The sequence below is a fragment of the Orbicella faveolata genome, unplaced genomic scaffold (assembly GCF_042242905.1).
Source record: "Orbicella faveolata isolate gen_17 unplaced genomic scaffold, um_ofav_v1 contig_12, whole genome shotgun sequence".
NCBI classification, from domain to species: Eukaryota; Metazoa; Cnidaria; class Anthozoa; order Scleractinia; family Merulinidae; genus Orbicella; species Orbicella faveolata.
The window spans coordinates 29,082,510-29,109,173 of NW_028301539.1; the positions used below are offsets into that span (position 1 = coordinate 29,082,510).

Sequence of the window (26,664 nt, forward strand, 5' to 3'; positions counted from 1 at the left end):
ACGTAGAAGAGCGTTATCGATCTCAGAGGGACTGGGACGAAAATGGCTAGCACCTGGTAATTTTGAGGCAGTTTCCGGTGTGTTTTGCTAAGCATTTTAGTATTTTCTTGGGTACAGTTTATAATAGTTATGGCCTCTAGAGATGGACCCCGAGCTGTTGGCACGGATGGCTCTGATTTTGCCCATAGGCAGCGTGTAGCTTCCCACTACAAGGAAAGCGTACAGTGGAAGGGCAAACTCAAGGCTTGTCTGTGCTTCCATTTAGTTCTGATCGTGGCTGTTGGAGCTTGGATTACTGCTGCTTATAGTGGGTGAGCTTGAGATAAAAATACCACAGAACCAGTCATTATAACAGTAGTTGTCATAGTACAGGTGTTGTACATAAATGGTTAGTCTATCTGTGTCAAAGAAAGCTTATTGCACCACGTGGTTTCAAAGAGACTCCAGTTAATAATCTTTCCCTAACCTGCGAATATACTTTTGCGATTGTTATTGAAAGGACATGTGTTAGTCACCGTTTTGATCAGGCATGCATCTGTTAATATGGTGCAAATATGTAGTTTCAGGATATGTCCATACCAACCCTAATGATGTTCATAGTTCAAATAGGAGTAGGAATTGATAGAACAACACATTCATCTATTGTTCAAGACAAACTCAAGCAGAGAGTTAATCTTTATCTAGAGGTGCTGTTCATTACCAGTCACCCTTCCCTCCCTCCAAGCATTCTACCAGGTTGCCATAACAACCCATTTACTGTCCCGGGGGGAAACATAATTTATATGAAAAAGTCGGGGATGCTCATTGCCTCACTTAGGGGATGGATCAAGGATTCTGGTCTCAGTCAGGGTGTTGATGACAAAAGAAACGCTCAAAGAAATAATATAAAATGTAATGTTCTTAATTCTGTTTTTAGGTTTGATTTCCACCAGTCTCTCTAGTCTGGTCCACTAGCGAGGGCTCCTTTCTTAGACAGCAGCTGGTTATCGAGCTATTACATTTTAAGTGGTATCTCTTAGGGGTCAAATGAAGCTCGAGTGACCCCCAGATTGGTCTCCTTTAGGGGTTCAATTCAGGCTAAACTACAGAATACCCAGCCACTTATTAGCATCTCATTGAATAAGAATAGCAACTATTGTTATATACCTCGTTCTTGAAAGCACACTGACACATGTAAATGAAGTGGCCGGGTATTCTGTAATATTGCTCCTCAATTCAATTTTTTCAATGAGCATCCCCGACCTTTTCATATAGGAGTCCCCCCCTCAGCAATTGGCCTTGGGCAAGAAACTACTGTCACTGACAATGGCTTCACAACTTGGCCCAGAAGAGAAACAATACCATTAGTTATCTGGTACTTTATGGAAACTGGATAATTCTCTTCTGACCATGGCAATATACAGTATGTGGGGTACATCACATGAAGGGAAGAAGTAATAAAATAAATCCCATAATATTTATTTTACTCCATGTATGGTTACAGGTGTTTACTTTGAATGGTTTGTAGCTAATCAAAGGACATGGCACCTCCTTTAAAAGGGAAAACAATGATTGTTGTCTCCCCATGATTAAGAGATACAAAAATCATTACTTTCACCTTTAAAGGAGACACCATGCCTTTTGATTATAATTATTAATAGTTATTAAACTATACACATGGACACCTCAAAGATAGCATTTATCATTATTTTTGCTGGCTTAGAAATGTTTCAGTTTGAGAGTCTAAGAAATGTCTAAATTGCACTTCAAATTTGGTGTTCCAGAAAGGTACATCACTTAGACATGTATACATATGAATAAGTTAGTGACCAAGTATTATTTCTTTTGATCCACAGCCTTGTAAAGGCACGTCCAGAGCCATGGGAGATGGTCTGGTTGATAAGCACTGTTCCTACAATTGTAGGACTCGTAAGTCTCCCAAAGAACAATATCAAGCAACTGTATGTGTATGCCTTTGGAACTCTTTTCATTGGAGTTGGTCCTTTAGTATTTGGTGCCTGTGTCATGCTGCAAAACCTCTATTTCAACATCAGTCATGGAAGAGCCCCTGCAACTCAACAGTGGCAAAATGCACCAATGAAAATGGCAGCCTCTGCTTTTGTGATCCAGTTTCATGGAATCAGCGTGTACTATGCAAACAAGCTAATTGGTGCTTGGAGTTCCAAGGGAGAGAAAAAGACTTCATAGCAAAACATCTTGGAAAACTGCATAGCAGCTAAAATAAACCAAAACAAAAAGAGAGCATAAAGAAACCCTTTTTTCACAACAAGTGTTCAGAAAAAAAAATGAAACTTGTAAATTGTTGTCCAATGTCACCTGGAGTCATTCTTGCCACATGCAAAGTCAGTCTTCACTTAATGGAACAGTCTTAGTTGTGATCAAAGCCATTTAAACAGCTATCACTGGTGGAAATTGAACTTACTGATATTAGTAAGCTGCTCACAAAATCTTTAAAAATTGTGGTGCAAAGTTCTCAAGGTAACATCCCTCTTACTCCCAGATTTACCAGCCTTTTCCAGTCTCTACTTTCAAAGGGTCTGTACATTCAATTTTGGTCATTACTAGTAGTTTCAGGCAGCAAGGAGGTGTATACCCAGCACAAGTTTACATAACTAGTTGTGTTTATAGCTTTATCAGGACAAAACAGAAGTATGATTTATTTTTTAGAAAGGTAGTCTCGTAATAAACCCTAGTGTTCTGATTGTGTTTTTTTCTTGGCCAGGATTTTGCTATATGGACTGTTTCTATAGTTCTAAATTGTAATAAGTTGTACGCACAATTTTTTTTTGGTTTTTGAAAGTATGGAGGAGTGCCATATAATTTAACTATATTTACTAACCTAGCTTGCTTGAGCCATACTGGAGAATATTGGTTGTTTTTGTACAAAGTGAGTGCTCAATTTCCATACAAAAACCACCTTGGGTCAAGACACTATTCCCCAGTTTGGCCTTCGCGCTCAGTTAGTAAGAGGTTAGTAATGTGCTTAGTATCAGTATTGCGTACTCATACTTTCACAATAGTCTGATTAATCTTGCTACATTTGGAGGATCGTTACTCTCTAAGGGTTCCCAGGTACTTTTGGAACTTGATGCTTGAAGTGAAATATGGGCAGGTTAAACATGGTTTTATTAATTTATTGCAGCAGTTTATTGAAATAAATACTGTGTGATGTGGTTTAAAAAGGAGTTTCCTTCAAGAAGTCTACAGAGTTAAAAAGAATGTCAAAATATCTCAACCTCTTCAAAACTATATTTCTCTAACATTAGCTAATGTCTTTTACTTTCTTTTGCGTGCTTTTGCCTTTTCTCTAATCTCAAATATAACAAAGATCTTAACAATGAGTGTCACTGTTGTTATAGCAACCTTCTGCTGAAAAGTTAGTTCTGCTTCTGCCTTATCACCATGTTCAGTGTGATTTCCAACAAACTCTTCATAATGTTCTTCCCGTATTAGAACAGGTGGACCAAGGCATTGATTAAACATTTGAACAACTTCTAGTGCTTTGTTCTTTGCATTTCTGACTGCACAAACACAGGCTTGCCGTCTGAAAAGAACAAGGAATGAAACAATTAATATATATTTGAGACAAATTTGGTCCTGTGAATGATACCATTTTTCTTCCATAAAGCTTTGTGTACACAGCAATTAATAAAGAAAGTACATGGGAAATGAATGAAGACACTTAATGAGTATTTGCACAAAATTTCAAACAGTGTTTTCAAACAGTCCATAAGAACAACCAACAAGTATTACTAACCAGGGCTGTCATTAAGTTTTAATTCACCTATAGCCTTGATCTTCACACCTGTAGCAAACTTGTTACTTTATGGGTAAATGTTATCAACTACAAGCCAGTTCACCCATAACATCAAGGGTCCATGAAACATACTCAGCCGTAACAGGTGTTACTGGTTAAAGCCCTTATTGACAGCCTTGACTAACTATTAAGCCACAGCCAAATGATCACAACATGTTGTTGTGTTTGGCCACACTGCTGCGATACTTGCAACATGTCGGGTCTCGTTAGCTCAAATTTGACCATCTTCAAACTTGATCCAGCAATACCCAACATGTCACAACACGTCACATCAAAGTGTTGCAATTGTTTAGCCAGGGCTTTAAAGGGATGGCCATTTTCAAATCTGAGGCAGGGAGGGGGCATTTTTCTGTCTAAGAATTTCTAAGATAATGAATTGTAACCTCAAGCTAGAAGTTGGTTTCTATCTTAAGGTTTTACCAAAATTTTTTCTTGTGATTCAACTCTAACATCACGAGATTACATGTAGCTGGGTTCCCTTATCATTTTCCGCCTTCAGTTCACAACTTTCAATGGCCTTCAGGAAGGTTTGTTTGACATATAAATTATACAATATTATTTGGGTTACACATCTTCTGGGTCATGTTACATGGCAGAGACTGTAAGTAACTGTCACCTTAATGAATCAAGCTTGCTTGCTGTGTGATATAGCACAGGACGGGATACTCTGACTGTCTCGTCAAGTTTTTCTACAAGGAGGTTGCACACTTGTTCACACTTAGAAAAATCACTAAACTCTACAACGACTTCAATTTCCAATTGATATAGTTTCTCAGTTCTGTTCAAAGTTTTATGGATTTCAAAGTCTTTGATATGGTGAGATTTCAGTGTTTGAAGCACATAGTCCACTCGGCGATTTACACTGGTTTTAACTTCTTCAACAGATTCCTGTCAAAAAAAGAAAACTGTAATGTTGAATCTATAACAATTTTGAACGGTGCATTCCTTTGGGATGATCTAGACCAGGATGAAGGATCTAAGATCGCTCGGATCATGGTGCATCAAAGGAACCAATGATTCCACCCTGGGTAAGTATCCATAAATCATTTTGGTACAGGTAATCTTGGATCATTTCTTGGATCCTGGTTCAGGTAATCCCAAAGGGATGCACCCAGAAAGTTATCAGTTACCACCTGTCTCACTATTTCGAGTTAATAGCAAAGCCTGACTTTTCAACTGAGTATCAATAGTAATCTGAATATATTTTAATTAATTTCCGACGTCATTTCAGTGTCAGTTCACTCTCAACCAATCAGAAACAAAACTAACCAATCGGACTGCAGGGGGGTAAAATGCAGACTGAAGAATCTTTTCAACTGAATCGTGTTACCATTTCCATCACTGGGAGCTAATTCTTTGGCCAAATTTTATGTCTCAAACAAGCTTAGAACTTAAAACTTGAAACCGTAAGCTTATTAATTAGAACTCTCAGCGTGTCCAGTGATTCAGGTCAGAGTGCCACCCTCTACACTTTTCTATCGCCATTACACTGTAGCTGCCATTCTTTGTTGTTAAAACTCAAATGTGTAAAAGAAAGCAAGGAAAAAGCGATCGCTTACCTTAGTGTTGGAACACACAATCGAAACCTTCGCTTTATCTGGAGGAAGACTGACCTCTCCAGTTTCCGTTATCTGAATCTCTCGTCTCTTTTCAAATGCTCCTTCGTGTTTACTTTCGGTTATTCCCTCATTGGCACGTTCATTTTCAGCCGAAGAAGTAAACTGAGCGAACACTTGCGCTGGACTATGCTTTTTAGATTCAAACCGACTCATTTCGTTATAGATCAAGAGATAAACAAAATGCCGTGAGCCTTTCAAGAAAGCTCAACCATTGACAGATTTTGACTTAAATGAAGACACTAGCTTGACAACAAAACTTGACTACACTGACGCCTTAGAACCCAGTACTTCCGAGCAGGTACGCGCGAAGACTCGAGAGACGTGTGAGCTGTCGGTAAGCTGTTTATGTTCGGCACCCGGGGTGATCATTTCTCCTCTCCTCGGCCAGTCATTTTGAGAAATGCAGTTAAATGATTATCAACATTTAAAAGTTAACAGTTGAAGCTTGTAGCTTTACGTACTGCTGAAACATTCAATCACACTGGCTGAATTGTCCCAGAGGATAGGAATCCCCGTAGGCTCTCGCTCGCGTGTGCACGTGACGCAAGTGAGTTAGGATTCCCACATTCAATCAGTCAAGAGAGAAGATTTGGAATTCGTCTGTCGCACTGGATTTCTCTGATTTCTCTGGATTTCTCAGACACCGTGCTGATTAAGTCGACATGTCCACCTGAGGCCGCCATGTTTTTGTTTACCGATCCGCGCTCATGTAAACCGAAGCTAACCTATTTCGCGGGAAAAGGAGCCCAAAATTAGACCCGCGGTCTGTGAAAATGCCGTGACATAGGCTTAGTAAATAAGGTTTATTGTAATTATGTGTTTCTATTGCTGATTGAAACATATCAACCCCTACCAAAACCCTTGTTCAAGGTTCATAACAACTGACCTTTCATATTATCTTGCCGAATTATTCGACTTTCCGTTGAATAACCACAGTTACTCTATTGTAACTGATGTACAGTGAATATGAATACTCAAACTGACTCTTCCTTGTTCAAACATTTCAGAGGAACAAATATAACCAACTCTTTCTTGTAATGTGGGCGAACAAAATCACATTTAGATTTTTATCAAACGACTTCAAGAAATATTTTAAACCAAATACCCCAGGGGTCTCCTTGAATCACTTTTCCTTTTTCCTTTTTACGCTTTTTCTACGCTGGTTAGCTAGGGCGCCGGACTTGAATCCGTAGGTCGCGGGTTCAAGTCCCGCTCTGACCACTAAGCAGAAGTTGTTTTTCGGTAGACCCTAGTTCAATTAACTTCTCGATCATGCTTGTAAATAGCCAACTGATCTGGCCTGTGAATTTGCTAGATGTAGCTAAGCGCACTGACCTCTATAAACAAAAACATTTGAACATTTGTTTGCTTTTTTTTTTTTTTTTTTTTTAACTCACATAAATCAGATCAAATTTTGTCTGGCTGCTTCGTTCCAGTCGTAAACGGAAACTTCCCTTAGAGTTATAGATTTTTGCTTGGTTACGAGCCTTGTAATATTTAAACTGATCGCAGTCACTTTTTTGTTCGCTAACGCTATTGGAAAAGGATGAATTCTCTTGTGTCCTATAGTGCTTCCAGGCTCAGGAGTTTTTATCCAACCGTCTTCGGTTTCCAACTTCAATTCGTATTCCATAACTATTTGTCCAGATTTCTCGATGTCTTCCATGAGTATAACGGAACCATTGAGGCTTTTCAATTCCCTGAATTTCCATATTTTTTCCTCTCCTACTTGCATTTCAGGGCTACAGCATTTGCTTACGGGGCATTGATATAACAGCGCTATCGCTTTGCCCAGCTCCTGGTATACCGAGAGATCTATCTCGGGTACCAACCCGCGGGTGTCGGGATTGAGGTTCAAAAGCATGGTACAGCCATGTCCCACGCTAGTCAGATATTCACGTACAAGTCTTTGGGTACTTTTCACCGAGCACTCCGTATTAGGTTGCCAAAACCAATAGTGTTGGCGAATCACTGTATCACAATTAGCAGGGCAAAACAGCTGGCCCCAGGGATTCCCTTGAATCACTTTTCCTGCAAAACAAAAAAGGAAAAATTCTTTTAAGTGAGCGCGTTTTTGATCAAATGTTCTCTGACTGCCATCCATAGATCCAGGATAAAGGGGGAGGGTGGGAGCCTCATGTCAGTAGGACCTGGATGCTCGTCGGAAAATTAAATAAAAGGAACAAATATCTGGGCTTGGCCAAGTGACCCCCTTAACGATAACACTTTAAAACGAACGGACCGATAAGAGATATAATGCGTTTAACCATAAACTAATGAGGAGTTGCTGGTTAACGCGATCGATAACAACAAAATCAGGCTTAACTCGGCCGTCAACATACTTAGAATAACAATTGATGTTTTAATTAAGTTTCTTCGCGTTCAAGCCCGGAAGATAATTTGTTGAGAAAGTGAAACTAAAATTGGCAATTTTCAACCCAAAAAGCGTGACCTCACCCCTTTCACAAAGGAGTGTGCACCGAGGGAGAGGAGGGGAATCATAGAGCTTCTTTTTAATGACATCTCAAAGTAATAATGGGCTTTCCTTGCTTTAGTCAGTTCTTAGAGGAGTGTGTAAGCAATGTCGAAAAGTTCCGCTCAACTAATTATTATTCACAACGTAAGATTTGTGCTTACCATCATTGGTCTTCATGGAACACTTTCCATTGGGCACGGCATACCAGTGAGGTAAAGGTGCCATAGCATTTTCGTTACCAACCCACCGCAAGCCTTGATTTCCAGCAAAAGTCGGACATTCGTCACACAGTGAGTTACCTGCCAACTCGCGAATGATTGGTCCGACATTGGGGCTCACCCCTGGAACAATCCCAGCATCAAACCAGATGTAGAAAGGGTCTTTATACGGAGATTTTGCATTGAATAATTCCCGCATTTGTTCTTCCACTACCTTTTTATAGCGTTCTTGAGTTAAGACGTTCCCAGTTGTATAATTATCCACGCCCATATACCAGTTGTTGTGCACGCTGTAAAAGAATCCGTAATCAAGACCATGTTTTTTGCTGGACATCATAAAATCGGATAGGATATTTCCCTTGCCTTCTCTCCACTTTGTATACTTGACAGAGTAGTTGTAATTTGTCTCACTTGGCCACATGAGAAACCCGCTGAAGTGGTCAATGCTAAAAATAATGTATTTGGCACCAAAACTTTTCGCTGCCTCGACCCACTGATCAGTTGAGAGTTGTTGTGGATTGAAGGTGTCCACAGGCACTACACGACCTACAACAATAGCGAAAGATGAAAGATTGAGTCGTACCTAGTACAGGGGTAATAACAAGGACTTAAAGACTGACCGCAAGAATAACAGTGACACGCACTTTCCAAACACCCTAAATCTCTCCAAAGCTAGAGGGGTAGACGACTGGGGGACCGACTGCCGAGAAAAAACAAAACTTGTCTCAAGCACCCCTGTCTCGTCCCAAACTCTCCCCTTCCTAAAAGCCTCGCTCCTGCCCTTTCCGATTTTCGAGAGCAAACTAAACAGACGGCAAGCGGTCTATGATCGCCTGCATGGTTCAATCTATGAGCTTTTTCTTTACTTATCCAGCGCTCTTTTCACATTGCAATCAATCAAATTATCTATCAATCCAAAAATTTTAAGTGGTCAGCACGCTTAGTTCGCACGCTTATGAGAACGTGGGTAGACTGTAAATATACAACCTGCATGACCGCGTATGACTTGAAGGGGAACACTCGCTATATAGTTTGCGATGTTTCACATTTCACTCAGGGAAACCACTGAAAAGTTTTACAGTTTACAATGCAGTGAGGCATACGAAAACAAAATTGCAGTGCCGTGTATCAAAATAAAAAGACCAAACTATACCTAAAATTTGGTACCATCGCTAACGTCAAACCTATATAATGTCCAAAATAGTGCCTCGTGACGAAAGGGTCAAATGCCGTGAACTTGCAGACCGGTAGATTTCGCCTCTAGCGTTCGTCACTGTTTAACGTATTCTTGACTGACAAGTTATAGTTGGAAACCTAAAAGGCATTCTGTTTTGGTCACGACAACGTCTTTTGTTAAACGGACAAGTTGCGACTCACCTGGTTTCATATAGCGATCAAATGTTTGCATGTTGAAGTGAACTATTGCTCCAACTTCGTAGTCCAGCCATTTTGCTTGCGTTTTTGTCGGCTTTGGTACCTCGAAATCGTTTGCACCTTCTACACCATGAATATACAGCGTAACGATAAAAGAAAACAAACTGTAAAGTTGTATCATTCTGGGAAACGAGTGTCGAATTCGACTTTTCAGTTCAATGAAGGTTGTCATTTGGTTTCTCAAACCCCTTATGACTTACAGGGAACAATTGTTCATAGTCACATTAACTACAGGGTCCACAAATGTCTCGTGTGGGAATTACGCTTGAGGACTTATAACAAGCAAATTCTAAATAAAGTACCTGCTTCAGGACAGGTGGTAAAACACGCTGGTTAATTAGTATTTCGCGCTTCCTTGAACTATGCAACCAGTAAAACACACAGGGACTTCACTGTGCTCAAGACTCTCAGAGTCGCGCGCCTGAGGAAAAGCTGCAACCAACCATATGCGTACAATGGCTCCCCAAATGAACTTAGGGTGGGTTCCTTTGGGGTGATCTGGATCAAGATCAGTGATCCAAGATCACTCGGATCATGGTGCATCAAAGGAACCGATGAATCAACTCTGGCCACGGATGCACCATGATCTGAGTGATCTCGGATCACTCATCCTGATCCAGATCACCCAAAGGCTAGAGTCGTGCCAAATTCAAGAATTACTGAAGCCACTTAGCTAGTCTCCCCTAACTCCCCGCGAAAACGCAATCCCACCCGGCAACTGAAATACGTCATGCGTAATTTATGAATTTTGTTTCGCGCGGCAGAAGCGCGACGTTTGAATCGCTGTCGTGCCAGAATAGAACGCCAGAACTTGCCGAACTTAATTCAAATGTTTGTTTCAGTGGTCGTACTTTCGCCGAGCTTTTGTCGAAATTAATTCCTGAATTTAGTTCGGTGCAGCAGAAGCCGCACGCATGTCATTCTGAAGTCAAAACCAGAAATGGCAACTGGATAGACGCTTAAACAATAGGATGCTGTGTCTTTACAATGCAGGTGACTATTTCGAACACGGGACCAGCTTGTCAAGGCAAGGGTACAGGGCTTGAACCGAGGACCTCTTTTGATAACCAGACCAGCGCCCTAAACCAGTCGAACACGCTGCCTCCGAGTACCAATTACAAACAAATTAATGGCAAAGTCTTTTGCAAAATGTCTGGGGCTTCTAGAGTTACTTTAATTGTCCAATGTCCCTATGCAGGTCACTAAATCAGGAAAATTGTTAGAACGAAGATAGGAAACGGTTTTAATTTGTCAGTTTTGTCAAACTTCTCAGTGAATATAAAAATCTTATATGACAACGAGTTTCTATATTATATACAGTAAACACCCTCGAGTAAGAACCTACATTTTTTGAAGTCTGGCAAAATAGGTTATTGTATTTTGTGGTAGTTATTGGCAATTTGGCTAAGTAGGTACTTAATTAGGTTCTTAATTTCTATTAAGGAGATATAATTGTTGATTACCAGAAGAAATAAACTTGGGTTTTGGTCCTTGAACATACAGTATTTATTCGCAACTGTATTATTTATTTTCTTGTAATATAAATGTGAAATCTGAAAGTCACACTCCTTGGTTACAATGTTATCATTATGTATCTGTAACCCATATACAAGAACCTGTTTGATCTTACTTGGCTAAACACTTTTATATTTTTGGAGTATTAAAATGGCAAATTTCTGCCAGCAGGTTCTTAAACTACTAGGCTCTTAAGGTCATTCCACGGAAATAGAACCTCCATGTACTGAGATTTTTCTCAAACTTTGCCTATTGACTGTTTATATTTTAGGAACTTAAATTTGGAAATAAAAATGAGGGGTCCCCATGTTCGTTTAGGAGCAACAGCACCTTGTTTGTACCATATAAATCCTTACAATAGCACCATGATGACAGTCACGATTGCTTGCTAAAACCACGTTTCCGAGGATTGTTCCGTGCTCAACACTGAGAATCGGCCCATAGTTATTTTACGTAGAGAAATTTATTACTCAATTCAACACAACAGAAAAAAATGATAGGTCACTATACCGGTTTTCGAGAAAATGACGATTTACCTCTATGGCGAGGTCCAGCCGTAAAGAAAAAGCCGCCATTTTTTAATGCGCGCGCGCTAATCACGCGTGAAATTATGCGCAGTAGGGATGCGCAATGCAATACTGGGGAATGAACTTAAACACAGGTTTTTACAGTACTCGACAAACGCTCAAGAAAAAAATGCCAACCAATTTTCAAAATTCTATGTTTAATCATCTTTTGAGATTCTACCCATTATATATCATAACGATATCTCTTAAATTTGGTTTATATATAATATAATTCTCTTACAACACGGCTATAAAGGGACAAATAATTAACTTACAGTTTGAATATCTAAAAGTAATAAAAAAGGAAAACACTAAAATGTGATTCAGTGTGGAGTCGTGAGTATTTTTAAGACGGTCTTAACTGAGGAGGCGTTCTGTCTGCACAGAAAACCGTCGGCAAAATACCCGCTAGGTCAGTGCTGTCTAAAGTTCGCATGAAACTCCGTTCATGTGAAGACTGAATGAAGATAAAAGCTCTTTCCTTTACATCAATTATCATTTCACTGATTTATTCGCTGTTTCCTCTTTCCGAGTCGAAGGTGATTTGAGCTTTTCCATTTTAAGTTCCAGCACTGCTCGACTTTCCATTATCTGTGAATAAAAACAAGAGAGGAAACAGAATGAGATAGAAAAAAAATCCACGTTTAGTTCCACTTGACAAGTGCCAGCTCGGAGTTCACCAGGCGAGTTTACTGCAATGCTTGACACCTGCCAAGTAGTTGGTTCTTTCCCTATAAATGTGCGCTCGTCTCCGCATCCAGCGGTCCGGGTTCGAACCCTGCCCGGGGACACTGTGTTGTGTTGTGTTCTTGGAAAAGATAGTTTACTCTCACAGTGCCTCTCTCCTCAATAGTCCTCATGGGCCCGATGAGGATGAGTGAGTGAGTGTGTGCCTCTCTCCACCCAGGTGTATAAATGTGTACCGGCGAACTTAATGCTAGTGGTAACCCTGGGATGGACTAGCATCCCATCCAGGGGGAGTAGAAATACTCCCAGTCCCTTCATGGTACAGAAATCAGTATAAGCTCCGGTCTGATGGGCCACTGACTTGGCTCGTATGCCACAAACTGAATGGGCGATAATGAGCCTCAAAAAGTAAGCGTCTTTTAATAACCGTTTATAACTACACAGTTAAGCGCAATCAAATCAGTCTCAGTTACAGCCTACCGTTTTAAGTTCCTGTTGAAGTTCGCTGTTAACTTTTGAAAGCGCAGCATTCTTTTCCTTCAGATCACTTATTCTCGAATTTAGTTTGTCCTCCTTGGTTAGAGGCCTACAAAGAAAAGAGGATAAAAGCAGTAAAATGCGTATCCTATATTTTGCAATCTACACTTTAAGCTTGATTTACAGGACTGCCCTTACTCAGCTTGATTCGCGAGGAAGTGAGAGCGCGTTACCTGAGAATTTAAAAGCAACTCTTTAACGAAACATACTCGTCATACCCTCCCTCCATATTGGGAAGGGGTGATTGCGTGACCACAGAAAAAAAAAAACATCTGTGTAGAAGTCAATATGGTATCATGTCCATACTGATGGGTGTCTTGCGATTAACGCAAGTCAGCACAAGGAAAGCTTCATGCAACTCACCTTACAATAACTCTAGGCGGTTCTGTTTTGAGTTTTCTTTCTTTGTCTCCATCTTTGTCTAATCGCCTTCCCTGTTTCAGAGTAGGAGGACTAGGGGGTTTCTGTAAAAGAAAAGTGAAATATTAGACAAAACAATAAAAGCAGAGTGACACGTTCTTTTGGTAAATTTAAAAGAGCACATAACTGGGAGTCGACTGGAGTGACCACGTGAACCAAGTTCAACTGAGTTTAACTAAGGTGTACGCTCATCACAAGTTGAGATTCCTTACTCAAAATTATGTGACTAGTTAAAGACGTTAGATTAGCGAGCCTCGGCTAGACGACGTAAGGCAACGATTATTAAACGTGAAAAGAATTTGGACAGTGATGAATACATACCAACTTAGGAACTGGTCTAGGGAGAGCCTCTTGATTGTGAGCTGGTCTACTTGGTGTAGTAGCAACTGCTGCAAAAGAATAACATGGATTTAAAAAAAGAGTTAATAGTTAATGACAGAAGTGTGATCAAGATCTAGTGACCGATCATCAAAATTTAAATTCAAGACAAAAATGAAGCAAGTCCGGGGAATTGTATGAATTCCCCCCACTGACTCTATGAAAAATGGGTGGAGTTCTAACAGGAGAATTTGTAGGTTGATATCGAAGTTGGAAAGACTGCAGGACCTGCAGGTAATAAAGGGGCAGACAAGGACAAAGCATGATGTTTTTCTCCTGACAAAGCACAGGGAAAATCAGTCCATGAAAATATCTGCAATTCCCATGGACAAATGATGCGGGGAAGAGACAGTAAGCAGTGGCAGTGAATTCTTGGTGTGTCCTTGTTCATGATTCTGGTTCGTGTCTAACAGATTTTTAAAATGTTACCTTCACTGGAAGGTTTCTGAGGAGGTGAAGGCTGCGACCAGACTACCTCCTGAAAGATGAAAAAGAAACAAAATAAACAAAACTTCACGGGATTTTTCTTTTTTGTGTGTGTTCATGCGCTATTGCCCTCTCAAGCGACATGCATGACAACCAGGATTGCCCATATATTTATTCGACAATAACAATGAATGTTTGCTCATGAAATGGTCGGATTCTGTTACGCAGGCAAAGTGACTGACGGTACGAGTTTTTGAGATGCCACTGAGTAAATCCAAAATGATCACAAGAAAAACTCCAAGTAAAAAGCCTTACACGAGAATGGTCCAGTGAAAATGACCGTCTGTGTTGCGCGGGACGAGGGGATGAACCTCTTCTAATTACACCTCCTCCGCCTTGCGCTTCCACAAAACTCTCAAATCTGCTGAAGTCGGCAAAATCTTCCTGCTTCTCTACTTTAGTGTGATTCACTTCCAACTTGTCATCGCTGGTGGAATTCTCATTTTGACGTCTTGGTGTTGCAGGTTCACTCCTAGCTGGAGGCACACTGTCACCAGTCTAAGGAAACAAGTACTAATCAGGTGCCAAAAGTCATTCACGTATAATATCAAGTATATCAAACACCGAGAGGAGAATTGAAAATACGACGCGTAGCGAAGTATATTTGACGAACTTTGAGGTGTTTGGAAATGTGGTCAAACACTGTCTATAGTGTTTGATATATCTTCTCAATCGAAACTAAAACTAAGGAGAAAACGGAGAAATAAATCGTTTAAGTCTACGCTAATATACGATAAGATATCCAAACACCGTCACGGTCATGATTTCCTTTGTTTAAACTTGACGAATTATTACTCAGTTCGAGAATGTTAATTTTTCTACTGCGCGGTTTTCTCTAAAAAGCGGTTTTCAAAATTCAAGTGTCAAAAACGTCAAAAACAAAGTAACTACTCCGGGCTAGAATGTAGAATACCGAGCCACTCATTTACATCTCACTGAATTTGAATGGTTCCTTTTGTTTCTATATGCTTCGTTCTTAAAAGCTGAGAGATATGTTAACAAGTGGCCGGGTAGTGTTAAATCGCTCCCTACCCTGGCCAATCACAAAGGACACAGACTATCCAATGAACAAACGAAACCTCAAACCAAAAACATGTAGCCAGCTTAGACATTGTCAAAATTACATCCACACACCTGACTTGAAAAGCTTGATGAGGACGATGGCGGGGTACCTAAATGTGCAAACATTTAACAGAGATATTACAAGTAACTAAGTAATTGTCTTGATATGTAAATTCTAACTAGCCCTATGATCAATGTATCGATACTAGGACTGAGAATTTGTATGCTTAGATGTCAGTTTAGAGGATTACGATAACAGCCGACGCTTTCATCCTGTAAAATTATCAAACCCCACACCACACCTCAAATGGTACCAAGCAAAAAGCACGAGTCTCCATACCCTTATCCTTATTCTCCTTGGCTTTTGTGGCAAAAAGCTTGTTGAGATCCAAAGAGGAGGACCTTGAGTGACCTTTCTTGTTCCTAGGGGGTGGAGGAGGGGGATCTTTCCTTCCTTCTGAAGATACAGAGCTCTGACCTTGTTCGTCCACCGGTGTTGATGGCAAACTAGCCTCACTTTTACTATCAATTTTCACATCTCCAGTTGACCTTGGTCTCTCCCCACTTCTCCTGTTAACTCGATACACTACTTCTTCTTTGACGGTGTCTTCCTTAGGCTGTTCTTCCTCTTCTTCCTCTTGTTGTAAAGGAGGAGGCGAGGGAGTCTCTCTTTGCTCAGGAGAAAGCGGTGAGGTGGGAGTGTCCTCTTCCGGTGACGATGGAGGTGACGATGAAGGTCCTGATCCTTGATATATAAATTTACTGGTAGGTGTCCAGCCATCACGGGCTTGCTTTCCCGAAGGTGGCGGCAGAAGCTGACCGGGAAGAACATCAAGAAGACTGGGTTTGACCGTTGCTCTTGGTCGAGCTATCTCTATCTCCGCTGTTACTCCTTGGTTAGGACTGGTTGACCCAGCCTGTGGCACTTCACCTTGCTGGGCAGGAGATTGAGGCATAACAATGTGGAGCGGATTTACGGGTTTGGGACTAGCAAGGTTGGTAGTCCTGCGAGAAGCTCCATCAATAGATGAATCGTCTAAAGAAGTCGGATCAGAAAGTGATCTAGGCCTTGAAGCATTGTTCCCATCTCCCTCAAGGTCAGCTCTAAGTGGTATGGGTTGAACAACTGAGTGCTATAAAAATACAACACGATAACACATTAATTATTAATACAAGAATGATCAGTCTCATACAGCACTTGCGTATTCTGAATGCTGGAAGTTCCTTTTTCAGTTAGGAACTATTTAATAGTAAATAATCTTGTCTCAGAAATTGAAAATTCTTGCACTGTCTTGCTTTTTGTTTTTTGTTTTTGTTTTTTGATGGATTGCCTTTTACAAAATTTCCAAATTTTACACTGTCCACAGGCTACTTCAGTTACAGTTACTACTGTTTTCTCCTAGTGTACTGTAAAAAAAGTCACCAGATCACAACTCTTTTTGATGATAGCGGAGCTCCGGCGGCCCGAAGGGCCGCCAAGCGGAGCCCTATACTCATATAGGAAAAAGAAGGAAACCCATGAGTTGATTTTCTCATGGTTATCATGGCTAGCGGTATTGCTCGTGGGCGCGTACGCACGACGACGACGACGGAGTTGCCCAACATGACGGTCATACTCCAAATAATAGGTTGACAGAGACATGCAGCCTTGATTTACCGTGTACTTCCTTGATATTGGACATCCATGTTATGATCAGTAGACACCTGTCAAAACAAGGTATCCGCTGACCAGTATCACATGACCATATCGCGGGCTCAAGTTCACAGCTCCTCGAGGTCACGTGTTCTTTGAAGTTGACCGCTGACCAAGTGCTGGTTATCGATTGGATCGCGGGCTCATATTAGCTTAACTTGTTGGAAACAAGGCAGGATTGTTCGGAAGCCAGTTAACGCTAACCCAGGATTAAAAGTTAACCTAATTATAACTTCTTCTTCTATACAAATGTATTTTGCTGTTTTGTTTTGTGTATATGGTGATTATTAAAACTCAAAACAGAAGACAAAGAATATACAGAAAACCCCACTGCAAAGTTACAAAACTCAGATCAAAATTCTTCCTTTTTCTGGGTTAGCTTAATCGGGCTTTGAACAACCCGGCCCAGGAGCTACGCTTTTAGGCTGGCCTAAATCTATATATTAGAGAGGTTAAGCATGACATTTACAGCAAACGGCAATGCTGTAAAAGTCATGCTTAACCTCTCCAATGTGAGTTATAGTGCATTTGATAAAGCAAATTAATGAAATATGTTGGGCATATTTAGAGTAACGCTAACAAAGTATAATGCCATGTCAATTCCACTCTGGCCGTCATGTTTACAAGTTGTTTGGCTCTGTCAAACAGACTTCATCAGACCATGTTAAAAACATAGTTATTAAATGATACTACACAACGACTTCCATGACTACAAGTGGTCTAGAAATATGATGACAACATTCTCACAAGGTGGCATTATCCAATCACTTACTGCCTTCTTCCTCATAGAAGAGTTGCTAAAGTTAGCAGGCGGTGATGTAACAGCCTGATGGTGGGGCTCCATAAAACGTAGCCAGTGCTGTGCAGACAAACAAGTGCAATACAGTGGGTGCGGTGCATTGTGAAAACACATTCATGCATTACAGTGTGTAAAAGTGCAGTGCAATCATTGCAACCAGAACTGATTTTACTAGAAAACAAAAAGCTCTACTGATAAAAAAATGCTGTTTGAAGTTTCATCATCAACTTACTCTCCCACATAACAAAATACAGCCTATCTGATTAACTTAAAATTGATGTTTTTGCAAAGAAATTAGTGTTAACAAACAAAACAATGGTAAAAAGTGTTGCTAGTAAAGGTATTGTTACACACAACCTTACCCTGCTTAGCTTGGCGGTTTTTAAGCAATTTGAGCGTGCTAAGAAAATGGCAAAGCTGTGATAACGAGTGCCAAAGCTGTGGTAACGGGCAGCGAAGCTGTGAGGAGCCTGGGAGAAAGACGACTCAGAAACCTCTCGGCTTCGCTGCTGGTTTTCACAGCTTCACCGCTTTGTGCACTCACACTCAAATTGCTTAAAAAATTGCTTTAACTGCCAAGCTACGCAGGCTAACACAAGCTCATTACCTTTTGTTGTGCTTCCACATTATAGTATAAATTAATAATAATAATAATAATAATAATAATAAAATATTTATATAGCGCCAATATCCTAAAAGTTCAAAAGCGCTTTACAGTTAGAAATATTAAAAACACTTAAGACAAATAAAGTAAAAATAAAAAAATGTCGCTAAAAAGTTATAAAAATGCTTTCTTAAAAAGGAACGTTTTTAGTTTATGTTTAAAAAGAGACACTGAGGAGCTGTTCTTGATGTCAGACAGAAGAGTGTTCCAAAGTGTAGGAGCTGCTACAGAGAAAGATCTTGCGCCATATGTTTTCAAATTGAAGTGCGGAATGGAAAGAAGTTCTTTAGAAGATGAACGTAGCTGACGAGACGGAGTGTAAGGAGTGAGAAGATCACGAACGTACGAAGGTGCCAGATCGTTTAGGGCCTTATACGTGATGAGTAGAATTTTAAAGATGATACGATAGTTAACAGGAAGCCAGTGGAGATTAAACAAAATAGGTGTGATGTGTTAACACCTGCACAAGTGTACGTCAGGCATTTGAAAATGCATCTGATATCTATTGACCATATTATTTATTCCACTGAGACACTACCAAGTGGGCTTACCTCTGGAGAAGAAATGTTTCTCCCTGCTTCATGTTCTTCATTTTCTTCTGTTTGTTGTTGAGTTTCAAGAGGATGTGCAAGCATACCCACTTAGAAAAGCAAAAATAAAACCACATGAAAACTGTTATCAATTGTCTTGATGTTAAGTAAAGGGAAGATGATACCAGAAATTTAAATTAATCCCAAAATGGTACACTTTATTGCATTGACCAGTTATAGCAGCTAGAAAATCATGCAAAAAAACAAAACAAAATACCGCAAACCAGTCCTTACATGTACTTTTCACACCAGAAATGCCATCAATAAATATAATGAGGTCTGGCACAAGAATTAAGTCATTTGAATCTAGCCATAAGTACACAAGACTCATCTCCACATATATTTCCAACATAAATTAATAGCCTTGCATTTTTCAATTTTAGTTGGAGTCATGTCTGATGAATCACTGTACATGCTTTGTTCAATATTTACGTTACCTCCAGTCTCCTCCTTTTCTGGTAACAAGACAGCAGGCAAAGTTGACGGCAGCTCCAAACCATGCCGCAGTGCTACCACCAGATGCATCGCGATGCAGAACTCGTCCAGATTAAGGGCATTATCCTTGTTGATGTCTGACAGGTGCCTAAGAGAAAAAGCACAGGTATATTTTTTACATACAACTCTTGACTAATCAACAAGCAATATAATTGTCTGACTCACCATATCTTTGACAAAACCTCAACTGGTAAGCTAGACTTCATAAAAAAGTCCCTTGCTCTAGGACCTTAAAAAAAAAATAACAATTAATAACTGGCAAGAAGAAAATAAATAGCATACATGACCTTGCATTACTGGACAGCTCCTAACATAGATTCCAATACATAAAACACAACAGTAACTGTATCCCTCCTTCCTCCCTACAGTGGTTCTAGTCAACTGTCATAATCTTATGTTACTGCACCTTTCAATAACATGCAGACTCTAAAATTCAAAGCTCAACCAACAAATGCGTTTTTCGCTACCGTCAATCAAATGTTTTTGGCGGTTCCACCCAGCCTCCGACTAATGCTGACCACTGTTTCACTGTCTTAACTGTGCTCGACGATTTGATTACCACACGCTCAGCAGTAGTCAGAAGTTGGGAGGAGCCGCCGAACATTTGATTGACAGTAGCAAAAAATGCACTTGTCGGTTGAGCTTCGAGACCGCATGTTATTGAAAGGTGCAGTAATCTTCGTGTTGGTTACCTTGAACAAGTCCATCTTCAACTGGTTGCAATCTTTTAAACTGTTTTGTGTAGTACTCTCTTTGCTCAGGCAAGATTCGCCAAATATTGTCTTCAGACTCTTCCTCAAGACTGCTTATGCTTTCTGCAAAGCTTGCAAGTGATGGAGCCCTAGCATATATAAGAACATTATTTTTGACAATTTTATGGTTGTAGAAAATTATAAGTCTAAATGTGTTTCAAGAGTTCAAGTTGTGAAATATATTGAAGTCTATCGAGTGGCAGGTCAGAATATTTATTAGTGGTTTACTACTGCTTAGTGAGTTTAAATCTAAATTAAATGATCACTGTTAACACTCATTCCATTATCTTTTGCAACATTAAGCTAGTACTGTGACAAAGGACATAAAAACTTATTGGGCAGCAGTCAACTTAATATATCAACTTCAGTTGTATTTTCACGCTTAATGATAAAGTGAGTTGAAAGGGGAAAAAGCTTAAAAAATTATAACAGGAACAACGTTTCAGGAAGAACTGGTCAATTGTACCTCACTGGAGTGAAAATTAATTTGAGTCATAAGTTACACGAAACAAAATTCATTCTCAAATATTTCCAGAGGTTCATTCCAAAATTTTCAACAATCATTCCTGCCAAATAATGGCAGTCTCCACACTTGACCTATAAATCCCAAGTTTTATACCATACTCCACACAACTGTATGACTTTCTAAACCTAAATTCTGTATTACAAACCTAAGAAGTACTTCTCCCTCTTCACCCGCCAGCTCTGGTGAGCTGCTGCGATCCACATCTTCATCACTTGAACTGTGCTCTTCATCCAGTTCATACACAAATGAGTTTGCATCTTGTGAAGGTTCTTCTGGCACAAAAGCTGCCCACTGGCTATTGTTCACTGGGTAACTGTTATTGTTGTTTGCTGAATTATCACTATCTTTCCATGTTCCTAATTAAAAATATGGCACCAGATTAACTAGAACTGATAACTAAAAATTGAATTCATCTTACTGTCATTCATCTGCTGATTCTAATATTTTTCATTCATTCATAGAACAAGAAACATTATTAAGTATATACTCTGCAAACAAGTTCAGACAGTCACTCAATGTACGAAAGGTCTGCATTTGAGCCCAGTGGCCTATCAGGCCAGTGCTTATCTCTGGTTTCCATAGGATGGAGCAACTACAACTGGAGCATTTTTACTTCCTCCTGGATGGGATGCTAGTCTGGGGTTAGTCCCAGCATACATTCACCTGTTCATACATGTACACCTGGGTGGAGAGAGTCATTATGAGAGCTAGTTAAGCGTCTTGCCCAAGAACAAAATGCAGTGACCCTGGCCAGGGCATGAACCTGGACTGCACAAACTGGGGTACAGCATGCTTAACTATCACACCATCATGCCACCACACCACTCAATGTGACATAGCATAAAATGTTTCTACTGTAATAGCGAAGCTGTTTCCTGCACATACTGCAAGGTGTAGTTATTGTAATATCACAACTGGAGCTTACTTTCTTCTCTAGGCTCAGCTGAATTGTTTACCCAAGAAGACTCTGCACTGTTTGACAGTGGTGGAGGACTAGCAGAAGGTTGTGTTACCCAACCAGAGCTGTGTGCCAATTCACCTGATCAATGTGAAGACATGACAATAAAAAAATACTGTGGAAGGCATTGCATTAAAAATGAAATATATTTTAATAATCAGACATTAAACTGAAATCTGAATGAGAATCCAACTGACTGCAACATTTTCGTGGACCAACTCCTGGCCTTCTAAATAGCATGACAAATTTGACATAATATGGTGCAGGCATTTTAAGACTTGTATAAAAATGAATTCTTTTTTGTTTTGTTTTGTTTTTTTTTTTTTGCAGTAAACCTTTCAAAGTTAACTAGGTCTAATTTATCATTCGGAGTTTCATAGATCATACACTGTATCTACAGGTTTGGGTTTGCCCTGACATGGAATGAAGTGAGAAGTATGACTACACAAAGCTGTCATCTATAGACAAATAATTAATAATAATATTACCTCCAGGTGTAGCTGAAGGTGGCAAGGACTGAGCTCTGGTCAGCACATGGGTGGGATGAGAGCCTGCCACTACCTGACCACTATACACAACACCTTGAACAGGACTCCCACTAGCTTGGTGATACTGTGGCACCACAAAATGGCCTGGCTGATATGGCTGGCGAACAAACTGCCCTGGTATTTGCTGTGAGGGTGGCCCTGGGGACTGGAAGGCGGTTGGAATAAAGTGAGGCGGCTGAGTTGGTACCATGTAGACAGCAGCCATTTGTTGCTGTTGCTGTGGCCAGTTTGCTCTCTGTTGCAAGTGCTGAGGAGGCAGCTGCTGCAGTGCGACCGGTCGTGGTGGTGGAGGAATAACAATGTTTTGAAGACATGTTTGTCCCTGGTAAACATTTGTTCCTGGAAGATTGATGGCAGGAGAATCCACTGGAGATGTTATACCTTCAGTATCAGGGTTCACTGCAGCCATGTCGGCCATTTCAGCGGGTTGCACTTTGGATGAGCCTGTTATTGAATTGTTATGTTCTTTCTTCCCATCAGCCTTTTTGAATGCCATTTTTTTCTTTTTCTCTGTTTTCAGAAAAGAAAGCTATTAAACACTTGTTTTGTAAGGATAAAATTAATTCACAATCTAGTCGTGACGCTGTCAGCTTATAAGCAGGCCATTTCTGTTAGTATAAATTCTAGGCACAATGGTGAACAGCATACAAATTACTCATTAGAAATACCATAGATATAGACATAGACATACTTTATTTAACATGGAAAAGTACACACTTAGCTGTTCGCTAGTTTCCAGGTGCCCCACGATTTAAATTATGTAATGTACAACATTATAAAAGCATTAAAAAAAAGGCATTTACATCAAGCTAATTTAAAAATCACTTAAAAAAAAAACAAAAAAAACAAGCTAAAAGCGATAAAATATAATCAAAGTGTATTAAACATGAAAATCAGTTTGCTGAATCTTTTTCAAAAAGTCTTTTGAGCCTGCCATGGAACGAATATCACGAGGTAGCATATTCCACTGCTTTGCTGCAGCATAATGCCACGACTTAAGACCATATCTGGTAGTGTTCACTTTAGGTATGGAAAGATTAAAATTTCCGCAAAGATTGTACACTGCTCTCTTCTCAGTTATAAGATTTTTGAAACTGGATGGAGCCCTGCCTTGAGTAATATTGTTCACAGTCAGCAACATGTCTTGAGTGCGATGATTTTCTACGGTTGATGTTGATCCAATACGCCCTAAGAGCGCTTCGTACGTCGAGATCTTGTTGCTGTACACAAATCTCAAGGCCCTCGCATTTGTTCTTTCCAGTTTTTCTGTGAGGCTTTCCAGTTTTTCTACCCTTGAAATATTACAAGCTGTAACAGTTGTAGTTGAAACGTATTTGTGATTTATTAGAACAACTGCAAGACTGAAACAACACTGCCAGCCTTTTGAATCTAAATTTTCTCAACTTTTTTTACTGTCATGGATGTCAAGGTCAGTGTTCCAGATAAGTAAGGGGTCTCAAGTCAAAAACCTGACAAGATCAGCTACATGACCCAACAAATTAGTAGAAAATTTGTAATGGGGTGATAGGAGCAGTGTGAAGTGACCCATTTGAATTCCTTATTGACACCCTACCCTGAAAAGTTACCTGGAATTCTTTAAGATGTTGATAATTAGCACCTTTTGTTAAGAGTTTTCCAAACAAAAGGTTACAATTATCATCATCTTACTGTGTCTGTGCATGTCGGCTTATGCTTATGAGCTAGTGAAAACCAGCTTTTACTGACAATCCTATCCAAGAAGATAGCCTTATATTAACCTGCAGCATCTGGAAACTTTTCTTTTTCTCTCTTTTTCTTATCCTGCCTATTGTCACCATCATCATCTCCTTCTTCCACAAGCAAGGTTCGGTTCATATCTAAAATAACAGTCAAAATGTCAAAAGAGTGTAAAGGAAGTGAAATTTGGAGCTGCCAGTAATGAGGCAAAAGACAAGTGTTTAAAAGCCCTAAAACAATGTCTGCCCAACCAGGGAACAAGGGAGGGGTTTACTTTAATTTGGTTGTAAATATGCATGGCTAGTTAACAATATCTCTAGAGATTACATTTTACATATGCTGGATGTGGTAAAGTGTTGTTCAATATTGCCCTTAGTACAATTTAGTATTTTCCTTTGTGATATGATTGTGATATACATTACTAATATTAATATTATATTACCATACACCAGCAGGGCTGTCAATGTGTGGTTCCAGAAAATATGAGTACCTTCATCAAAGATGACCCTTTGGATTGTTCCCCCCTCCCTCTGAAATGTCCAGTTTAGCTTCATACATGTACCTTCCCTTTAAAAATTTCCAATTGGCTACTGAGACCCCCCACCAACTGTGAATTTGTTGGTGTGGGTATGAATATTTTCTGGACCTGTACAATAAGGACCATAACCCGTAACACCTGTTACAGCTGAGTATTCTTGATGGGCCTTCTTCACCCATAAAGTAACAAGTTTGTTACGACTGTGAAGATCAAGACTACAGGTGAATCAACACCTCATGTCAGCCCAGCACCAGAACAAAGGAAAGCACCAAATTGTACCATTCAAGGGTAAAAACAAACCATAACAAATCATTGCCCCAATTCATTTATAACGTAGTTCTGTCAAGTATACATCTTATATATTATTATTACTTAATTTAGACATGAGTAATATGCTCAGCAATACTTCACACTCAAATGTCCAATTAGATTTTTCACATAATCAAAATATTTTTCACAAAACGCAATTTTGAGCTTTACTTTGCAGTGCGGTGTTTGGTGATGCAGCGCACAAACTAAAGAGAACTAAGAGGACAACCTGAAATTAGTTGAACTGGTTTCCTAGAGTTAAAATACCACTAGTACCGGTATCAACTGCCTCACAAAATGGAGGTTGGGTGCCTGAGGGGTTTCATTACAGTAATTTTTTTCAGCCCAAGGACAACTGGTTTTCACAGCCAGGCAGAATGTTTTGAACTGAACTTCTTTAAAAGAAAAACTTTCCTCTACATGGTCAACCAGGCTGGCGTAATCATTCTCAAAGCTAGTCAATTTGACTGGTGCCTGGACCTTAATAAAGCCCCTAGTGCCTGAGACAGCTATGAGATTCCACTATTGGCAGCCAGCTCCTAGATGGGACTGCTCCCATGGAGTCCCCACACAGAAGGGAGAAAAAATGGGCACCTGTGACACTGATAAAACAGTGGAAAGAGAGGGTGGGAAAAGGGGGAAACAGTCTCTGAGAAGAGCCCCCATGCTTAAGAAAATACTAACACTCTAGAAAACGCTGACTAAACGCAAACTGCTTTAATGCCCTCTGGTCCAAGAAAACATGGAATCCTGCACGTAGCTTAACACTGCTGACTGCAAAGGTAACACTGGTGCTGCTTCTTGTTTAGTCCATTAAATCGCATTTAACTGGATGATATTTGAAGTTATAATTTGTACAGATTTTGCACTTTGTTTGAATGTCTTCTACCGAGTGGAGCTAACTCATGTCACAAATTTACGTTCACGAATCATAAGGAGCATTGTGTTCTAATATTACAGTATGACAGCAATGGCAAAATCATATAAGACAATAAAAATAAGTCCCGTAAAATAACTACTAATAAGGCAATCATTGGCCCGCAATCACATCTTTGTCTACAACTGTATCATCAAAACAGGAACTTCCTTTCAACACTGGACATGGGGCATCAGCTCAAATATTATAGTAACACCTTACAAATAGAATACAGTAATAAGTTAGATTGTGTTTCTAATAACTTTAAAAGGAATGCCAAATAATATATTTTTCATATAAGGCTGACATTCAATACAATATTGCATGTCAATTAAGATTTAAGCTTAAGCTTATCGCTAACTCTACGATTTCAATAAATTACACAGCTGTGTAAACTTGGAATAGTGTAACCCAGAAATACACGACAACAATCTAGACATAATACAGCAGAGACAATCTTACCTTCCTGAAGTGTATTCTTTGCAAAGGAATCAAGATTTTACCCACTTTGCGACCAAATTCGATATCCTCAAAGTTCACGGATTGTTGTGGTTTTCGCTTTCAGTACGAAGCGAACTTGCTTGCCAGGGGGCCAAAAATAGGTCATTGCGAGCAACGTGACATTTTCCTATCATTTGCTTTGTTTTACGATAGAGGTAAGATTTTTAGTCCACCAAATATTGCACAATTTCACCAATCTCGGCCACAGAGTGGCAGAAGTCTGCGGCCATATTGGAACTAGTCACGTGCCAAAATATGCACTCCCGGATGACAATGGGGCGGAGAAACTCCCACGTCTCCCACGTAAGGGTTCCGCATCCTCCTCTGGGAACGTTTTCAGTGACCCTCCATTGCCCCAATTCCCGTTACTTTACCAGAGTAGAATAGTTTTTCTGATTGTTTCTTCATTAAAGTAGCGTATCGAAAGAAGATTTGGCTAAATGA

The 26,664-nt window shown here is 39.9% G+C and overlaps 4 protein-coding genes across 7 annotated transcripts; 1 reads left to right on the forward strand and 3 right to left on the reverse strand.

Annotated features, from left to right (window-relative positions):
* Nucleotides 1–10: 10 nt before the first annotated feature.
* LOC110053516 (protein jagunal homolog 1-like) lies at nt 11–3,182 on the forward strand. The gene is made up of 2 exons (XM_020759757.2): nt 11–311; nt 1,836–3,182. The coding sequence occupies exons 1-2, from the start codon at nt 130–132 to the stop codon at nt 2,185–2,187; spliced, it is 534 nt and encodes a 177-aa protein (XP_020615416.2). The 5' UTR covers nt 11–129; the 3' UTR covers nt 2,188–3,182.
* LOC110053495 (interleukin-1 receptor-associated kinase 1-binding protein 1-like) lies at nt 3,106–5,717 on the reverse strand. The gene is made up of 3 exons (XM_020759737.2): nt 5,377–5,717; nt 4,434–4,705; nt 3,106–3,544 (listed from the first exon to the last, which is right to left on the reverse strand). Exons 1-3 carry the CDS (start codon nt 5,587–5,589, stop codon nt 3,277–3,279), a joined length of 753 nt encoding a protein of 250 aa, XP_020615396.2. The 5' UTR covers nt 5,590–5,717; the 3' UTR covers nt 3,106–3,276.
* Nucleotides 5,718–6,795: 1,078 nt separating this feature from the next.
* Nucleotides 6,796–9,847, reverse strand: LOC110053476 (uncharacterized). The gene is made up of 3 exons (XM_020759712.2): nt 9,508–9,847; nt 8,074–8,676; nt 6,796–7,467 (listed from the first exon to the last, which is right to left on the reverse strand). Exons 1-3 carry the CDS (start codon nt 9,734–9,736, stop codon nt 6,839–6,841), a joined length of 1,461 nt encoding a protein of 486 aa, XP_020615371.2. The 5' UTR covers nt 9,737–9,847; the 3' UTR covers nt 6,796–6,838.
* A 1,939-nt stretch (nt 9,848–11,786) lies between these two features.
* Nucleotides 11,787–26,498, reverse strand: LOC110053360 (uncharacterized). 4 transcript variants are annotated; one of them, XM_020759592.2, is made up of 18 exons: nt 26,182–26,498; nt 23,998–24,096; nt 22,181–22,750; nt 21,660–21,773; nt 20,880–21,090; nt 20,149–20,297; nt 19,622–19,685; nt 19,399–19,544; nt 18,923–19,011; nt 17,681–17,767; nt 15,556–16,348; nt 15,288–15,325; nt 14,409–14,651; nt 14,097–14,145; nt 13,611–13,675; nt 13,233–13,333; nt 12,813–12,918; nt 11,787–12,236 (listed from the first exon to the last, which is right to left on the reverse strand). In XM_020759592.2, the coding sequence occupies exons 2-18, from the start codon at nt 24,092–24,094 to the stop codon at nt 12,141–12,143; spliced, it is 3,018 nt and encodes a 1,005-aa protein (XP_020615251.2). In that variant the 5' UTR covers nt 24,095–24,096; nt 26,182–26,498; the 3' UTR covers nt 11,787–12,140. The 4 variants fall into 4 exon arrangements, with proteins under 4 accessions (XP_020615251.2, XP_020615244.2, XP_089139332.1 ...); XM_020759585.2 differs by having other exon boundaries at nt 13,611–13,678; XM_089283206.1 differs by lacking the exon at nt 17,681–17,767.
* Between the last annotated feature and the right edge of the window lie 166 nt (nt 26,499–26,664).

Excerpts from the sequence above, each read along its gene's own strand:
- LOC110053516 (XM_020759757.2), top strand. The coding sequence starts at position 130 with ATGGCCTCTAGAGATGGACCCCGAGCTGTTGGCACGGATGGCTCTGAT. Across the intron at positions 312-1,835 it reads ATTACTGCTGCTTATAGTGG|CCTTGTAAAGGCACGTCCAG; the intron begins GTGAGCTTGAGA and ends TTTGATCCACAG.
- LOC110053495 (XM_020759737.2), bottom strand. The coding sequence starts at position 5,589 with ATGAGTCGGTTTGAATCTAAAAAGCATAGTCCAGCGCAAGTGTTCGCT. Across the intron at positions 4,706-5,376 it reads TTGTGTGTTCCAACACTAAG|GAATCTGTTGAAGAAGTTAA; the intron begins GTAAGCGATCGC and ends TTTTTTTGACAG. Across the intron at positions 3,545-4,433 it reads AGCAAGCTTGATTCATTAAG|ACGGCAAGCCTGTGTTTGTG; the intron begins GTGACAGTTACT and ends TGTTCTTTTCAG.
- LOC110053476 (XM_020759712.2), bottom strand. The coding sequence starts at position 9,736 with ATGACAACCTTCATTGAACTGAAAAGTCGAATTCGACACTCGTTTCCC. Across the intron at positions 8,677-9,507 it reads TGATCGCTATATGAAACCAG|GTCGTGTAGTGCCTGTGGAC; the intron begins GTGAGTCGCAAC and ends CTATTGTTGTAG. Across the intron at positions 7,468-8,073 it reads TTCCATGAAGACCAATGATG|GAAAAGTGATTCAAGGGAAT; the intron begins GTAAGCACAAAT and ends TTTGTTTTGCAG.
- LOC110053360 (XM_020759585.2), bottom strand. The coding sequence starts at position 24,094 with ATGAACCGAACCTTGCTTGTGGAAGAAGGAGATGATGATGGTGACAAT. Across the intron at positions 21,091-21,659 it reads AGCTGAGCCTAGAGAAGAAA|GAACATGGAAAGATAGTGAT; the intron begins GTAAGCTCCAGT and ends ATTTTTAATTAG. Across the intron at positions 15,326-15,555 it reads CAAGGAGAATAAGGATAAGG|GTACCCCGCCATCGTCCTCA; the intron begins GTATGGAGACTC and ends TTGCACATTTAG.